At 45.8% G+C, this 6,549-nt stretch overlaps 1 protein-coding gene across 1 annotated transcript; it reads right to left on the reverse strand.

Moving 5' to 3' along the window:
- Positions 1-806: 806 nt before the first annotated feature.
- Positions 807-4,802, reverse strand: PtA15_7A443 (uncharacterized protein; the record flags this gene model as incomplete). The annotated part of the gene is made up of 5 exons (XM_053171050.1): positions 807-855; positions 1,277-1,561; positions 1,658-1,754; positions 1,925-2,051; positions 4,254-4,802. The coding sequence occupies 5 exons, from the start codon at positions 4,800-4,802 to the stop codon at positions 807-809; spliced, it is 1,107 nt and encodes a 368-aa protein (XP_053022270.1).
- Positions 4,803-6,549: the final 1,747 nt, after the last annotated feature.

Raw genomic sequence — 6,549 nt, forward strand, 5'->3', positions numbered from 1 at the left:
AAGGCTATCTCCTCGGTGAGATAGACTTCTGAGTGAACATGGTCTGAAGTGGTTGGCTGATAAGAGTTTTTGTAGTTTCTGGAATACGAAAACACACCGTTTGAGATCCAAATCAACAGATCGTCAGCCGTCTTGCCGAGCGCGGATAAAGCAATGATTTGCAAGCTCGCCATTACCTTGTGCCCTGAATCATCAAACGTGCCAAGACTTGAAAAAGGCAAAATTTACGTGCTTGAGGGCAAAGTTACAATTGTTGACAAGAACGGCAATCATGAGTTTTGTTTCTCATTGGAGGGTCTCAGGTGGAAAAGATTTACTCGGGCTTCAGCAAAGTTGCAACCGCTAAAGATGAGGGGAACTGGGACCATTCGGCACGTCGAGAAGGTGGTGGCGAGTGACGGCTCTAAAATATCCTTAGAAATTATTGTGGGGCATCGCTCATTGGGAAGTCTCCTTGGATTTTTCTTTTATGCAACTGCTAACCAATTGATTTTTAGGCCCTACGTGACGCGGAGTTTTACGCGAAGTACGTTGTCGATGTGTCCGAAGTTTTGATCAGCAATGAAGTAATACTTCGGCCCGGGGTCAAAGTCAACTTCGAGGGTTGGCTGTCAAACTTTTCAGCTAAAGCTTGAATGCTAATCATTCAAGTAAGCCTGCAAGCAACGCCGAATTAGGATGGGGACTAATGAACGCGATTGCAGGTTGATTCAGGCTTCGCGGGATTCATACCTACCTATCAAAACGGTCCAAACCGTGACATGGTTGAAGTTGAGGGCTGAGCGGCGAATTGCGCGTGGGGAGGTTTATTGTTGCGTTTTACGTCTGGTGATGGTTTTCCACGACATGAAAATTCTAGGGGGTTGTGGGATTGTCAGTTTGAAGGTAGTTTCCATGAGAAAAAATCTTAATTACCAGCCTATTGGGTCGCGTGCGTCAAGAGTTTGGAGTTCTTTGGGGGGGGGAGTTGGAAGTTCGTGAAAGGTCGGCGGTTTGTCCCTGGGGAGGGTTGATGCGGGGGACGGGGGGAGTGGTCGGGGGTTGCGGCCCCCAATTTGGATTGAGCACGGACCCAAGAGAGTGGCGGGTGGTATTGATGAACGGGGTTGTGTGGTCATGACAGGGGGAGGCAATCAGAGCGGGACGGGTGCGCACGATTTTTTAATGTAGGTTTGATTGGGTGGAAGAAGCGGGGCACAAAAGCGTTATGGTAATCTTCGCAACAAACGCTTTGCTTTCCGCGTGGGGAACATTTTCCTTGCAACATATGGCGTACTTTGAGATGATTGGCGTTAACGACCGGCCGGATGACCCATGGGATAATTGGACAACTGGCAAGTTTTTGGACGGAATCGAGCAGGTGTACGGCGACCTTGGATCGTCTTCCTGCCGGGTGGGTTTTGGAGCCGCGGAGTATTTCAGCCGGCGATCAATTGTTGTTAGGGACGACCTCGACCGTCGTAGGGTGAACGCGGTCCTATCCCAGACGCACGCGGGGCTGGTTATTCGGTGTGAGGCGAGGCTATTAGGCGCGGTTGCGGGCGTCGAAGTGGAGTCAAAACTAGAGAAGCGGATGGTTTTCGAGTCAATCAGGCCAGATGTTTGCATTGACTTGAAAGTTGGGATGCCAATTATTTTGAAGAAAGATTGTACTCACTGTACGGCTGGTGAAGCGTTGGTTCGGGTGAGGAAAGGGGCTCGTCTTGTGGTGGTCAAAGTGGACGATTGGGTGATTCTTGCGGAGTCGATCGGGCCTGGAAAGGTCGGCAACAAGGTTAAAATCGGACGGACTATGATTCACTGTAACGACCCTGGAGACTTCGACTATGTTTATTTGCGCTTTCAATTCCCTGTGGTTCTTGGGTATACAAATGCGGAAGGGGAGTGGGAAATTTCGGCTATCTACCGGGGCGGCAGCAGGTACATGGTGAGCCTTGGTCGTTGAGGGGGATCGGGTCAATCTGTTGACGTAATTCTTGGTGGCAGTTGTAGGGTCTGATTACGTAGCGCGGGGAGCAGGTGCTTGGGCGGACAACCCGGGATTGCGATTGCTGTGTGGGGGGGGCGGCACCTGGATTTTTGCTTCTCAGTCGATTTGAAGGATAATCCCAAACAACCAGACTAAAAGAATTTTAAGGTTATCCATGCTGTTGGATTCTCTTTGATCAACAATGTATTTGGAGCTATCCTAGGACCCGGTCTTATCAAATTTCCCCAGCAGTCTGTTGCATTTGGACCTGCACCGGGTCTGTGTATTGAATTTCTTCAACATACAGTGCCCCCCACGACTTCTCGACTACCCCGCGCCCGCAAAAAAAAAATTGAACTTTGAACGACGTGTTCAAAGTCACCAGACATGTATCAGATGTGAACTATATATTTTTGAGCCCTACAGAAGTAGGGGAACTTGAAAATATAACTTCAAAGTCTGTACAATGCCTCAAAAAAAAGTTTCATTTTTTCTGGATGCAAAATTTGGAACGGCTGGTTTTAAACCCATAGTATGTGGTTACAGACATGTACTATGGACTTCTAAAGTATCTGGTATGTATTTACAGAGGTGTATGTATGTACATGTCTAGGTATATGTATATACAAACCTCCTTAGTTGTTGATGACTGCAAGATCCATCAGCGCACTCTTCGGAATGCGGCGATGTGAAGAATATTTCTTCATTGCTCTCTGGGCAGCAGGTCCAGTGAGACCAAGAGCATATGCCGAGTGCTGCCAATCAATTTTTCGGAAAAACTTTTGGATTGTAGAGAGAGGGCAAGAACGCCTGGAGATTTCAAAAAGTGCCTGGTATTGTTTCCAAGTGGAACACTTATGGCTCAGTCTTTGATAATCTACAACATATGTATGAATGACGGAGACGGTGTTAGAAACAAACTTCTAAGATATGATGAACAAAATGAAGAGCAAGCTTACCTGATTTGACATAGGCCCAAAAGAGCTCAATCGGGTTCAGTTTGCAGTGGAACTTTGGCAGGAACAGGCATATGTGCCCTGCCTCTTCGATGATAGTCTGGAGTAAGGGCCTCTCGGCCAGGAAATCGGATTGATTGGCCATAATCTGTGACCAGCAGCAGTCCTTTGCTTTTGGTGCTTGGACATCGGTTGCTGAGATAGTGCTGATCTCCTCTCTGAAGCAGGCGTCTTGGTTGATGAAGTAGCCTTGAGCCTCGGCTTGCTTCACCAGATTGCTTGCCCTAGCTTCAGCATCTTTGACAGCAGTACTGGTGGAACAACTCTTGCACTTCATTCGCAGTGGAGGTAAGCGGGCCGCGATTCGAGCACAACAGTAGTGTCCCCAGAGTCCACGCTCCATAAGAACATGCTGGATTCCCTTGGGCTGGCCAGCTAGCGATTCAACCATGTAGTCCATTGGAAAGCACATACTCTGCGGTTGGCCTCTTAGCTCTTCCGGTATGTGAGGATCATCGCTAGGGATTATCGTATCCCGCATGCGAGATTGCTTTCCACCGGGTCCAAGATTCATATTCTGGGCTCGAAGCGCTTCAGGTCCATAAGCTTCATGAGCCGAAGAGCAATCAAAAACAAAAACACCCTGGCAATCGGGGTGCAAAGCTTTGAATATCGGCAAGGCCTTCTCCAATACCTGTTTGCAGAGCTGAGCCATGTCCCACCAAGGATCACCCTGCGAGCCAGGGTAGATTACTGTTGCAGCGTCTGAACAAGCAAGCTGATTTAATTCTTGCTGGTCGGATGATAGAACTAATCGACCGTGTGACTCCAATATAAAGTCAGAGATGTGCATGAGCCGTCCAAGGCTTTTTGATCGAAGCTTGGTTGCACCTGGGAGAAGCCACAACAGTGTCGGCCGTTCTTTTGCGTGTATAGTTGATTCATCATGATAGATAAAGACTGTCTCCTTGTTGTCGCCAAGAATTTCTGGGTCAACCATGACCGCAGTTCCACAATCGTCCCCATCATACTTTTTCAAAAAACGACGCAGCCGAGCAACTTCGTCCAAGAATTTGATCCTTGATTCAACAACATCCTCTCGCTCGTGTCCGTCAAAGTAAACTGATTTTTGATGCTGCTGTGCCCGAAATCCCAACTTATACATCCATCGAGTTGCTGTATTAAGACTTATTGCTTGGTGGCCATGCCTCGGAAGCACAACATTGACTGCATGCTGGTGAAATGAGCGTGGGGTAACCTGTAATAAAAATTAGGTAAGTCACAAATCTGATGTGATACTTCATCAAAGCAAGCAAAATAAGGCATACACTTCCAGGCTTTTGTTCCACCGCCCAGTTTCTAAGAGATTTGAAAATGTCGGGGTCATCGAGAAGGGTTTTCTTTTCAGCCCCTTTGCCTTGGCTGTTGGTGTACAGCTGCTTGAATTTCAGGACATAGCTTGCCTGATGACGAAGGCGCTTCGCTCGACCGACGCTAGTTGTAAATCCCTTCTTTCCAACTTGGAGGCGACGGTTAGATGCAGAAGCAGCCGTTAGTGATGCTAAGATTGCCGTTTTATTGATGCCGTCTAAGCGATGTTTGTTCCTCAAGTTGTTGAATTCTTGCAGCTCGTCAAGTTCTAGTCCGGGGTACTTAAAACCTTTTTCCGTCTTTTCGCGTTTTCGGTATTCTTTCTTCATGAAGGCAATGACATTGTTGAGCTCTTCAAATTCTCTCGCAAACAGAACTCGTTCATCATAAGGTGGCTTCTTTTTTGGGGGATTAGGAAGGTAGTTGTTGGTGCTTGACGAAACAGGAGGATCAGGAGCATTGGATGAAGAGACAGGCGAATTCAGACTGATTTCTTCCTCGTCCATAGACGTATCAAGCTGATCCTTTGCTCGTTTGAGAAAGTTAGCCATAATATTATTCTTCTTTCCAACAGCTTTGGTACCTCTTGCCGCGTAATTGTGCTTCGTCAATTTCGGAAGCCGCCATGGAACAAGTTTCTTTGACTCAGAGTTAGGATTAGCCATTGGCAGGAGATATCCAGATCTTCCGGAGGCCAGTTTTCTTTTTGGAGGCTCGGTATAGTGAGAGAAAGAGATTGGCCACAATGACTTGAAAACCTCATCAGAATCTTCGCCATCGCTGTCAGATTGGTCCGACTCGTTGCACCAAGTCATGATCTGGTTTGCTTCATTGATCAAGGCAACATGCTGGTCAAAAATTTTGAAAATTTCAACTTGATCAGCTGGATTCTGGTTTTTTTCGAGTTCCGTAAGTGGCTCATTGTGGTCAGAGATGGAAATTGGTTCGTCCTCATCGGCAATTTCAATAACTGGGGACCGGAGAAGTTGACTTTGTTTTTGAATTTTGGTTTTCTTCTTGCCTTGTTTAGCACTTTGAACCAGCTTCTTCTTTGTGGATGACTCGTGAGCTCTTTGTGCTCTTTGCGCTCGGGCAGCTTTACTGACCGACATCTTTGATGGTTGGAAAGCAGGTTTTCCTCTAGAGCCAGGACTTGATGAGGCTCATTGAAATTGCTATGCAATTATTCATATGTACATGAAGTGTGCAAGTAGACGTGAGAAGACATAATATTATCATGTATATGGTTGGTGAAATGTGACATTTGCATCAAAAAAAGCCGAAAAAAAAGCTCTACAGCCCACTTTAAAAAAAAAAATTGAGAAAAAAAATCTCCGAAATTTGGAACCCCCCTGTAGGGGTAGTAGAGAAGTCGTGGGGGGCACTGTACAACTCAATTGGGCGCTGCGGAATGTTTGATAAATATTTTCCACCCTCACTGGCTGCTATTCCCAGGGGCTTGGCGAGTTATCCTCTTGGGGGGGTTGACAAAAGACCCGGGCACTACGGCAGCGCAGCCGCGTTGGACTCTAGTGAGATATAAAGGGTGCGCGTAGGGCTTAGTAGGAAAATGACCGCCAACCACATAACTTTTTTGTTACACACCCAAACAGTCCAAAAATTTCAGGAATCTTTCCATGATACATATATTTGGTGCTATCAAATTATTAGCAATAGTGTGCCATTGTAGAATGACGTATAAGGGGTGCGCGGAGGGCTTACTAGGAAAATGACCGCCAACCATATAACTTTTTTGTTACATACCCAAACAGTCCAAGAATTTCAGGAAATTTTTCATTTAGCATATCATTTGTGATATGAGATTCATAGCAACTTTATGTGATAAAAATAGGAGATATGGGGTGTGCGCAGCGGGCTTTATCCGCGCACACCTTATATATCCTATTTTTATTACACCCCATGGCTAACACATTCATAGCAAGCCTGATATGCTACATTGAAAGTTTCCTGAAATTTTTAGACTGTTTGGGTATGTAACAAAAAATATATAAGGTTGGAGGTCATTTTCCTACTAAGCCCTCCGCGCACCCCTTATACGTCATTCTACAATGGCACACTATTGCTAATAATATGATAGCACAAAATATATGCATCATGGAAAGTTTCATGAAATTTTTGGACTGTTTGGGTGTGTAACAAAAAAGGTATATATTGGTTGATGGTCATTTCCCTAGTCTCAATTAAAAAAGAGTTCAAATTGAATTATGATTCGATTGTGGCCATTGTGTCTTA

The sequence above is a fragment of the Puccinia triticina genome, chromosome 7A (assembly GCF_026914185.1).
Source record: "Puccinia triticina chromosome 7A, complete sequence".
In the NCBI taxonomy this organism is placed as follows: Eukaryota; Fungi; Basidiomycota; class Pucciniomycetes; order Pucciniales; family Pucciniaceae; genus Puccinia; species Puccinia triticina.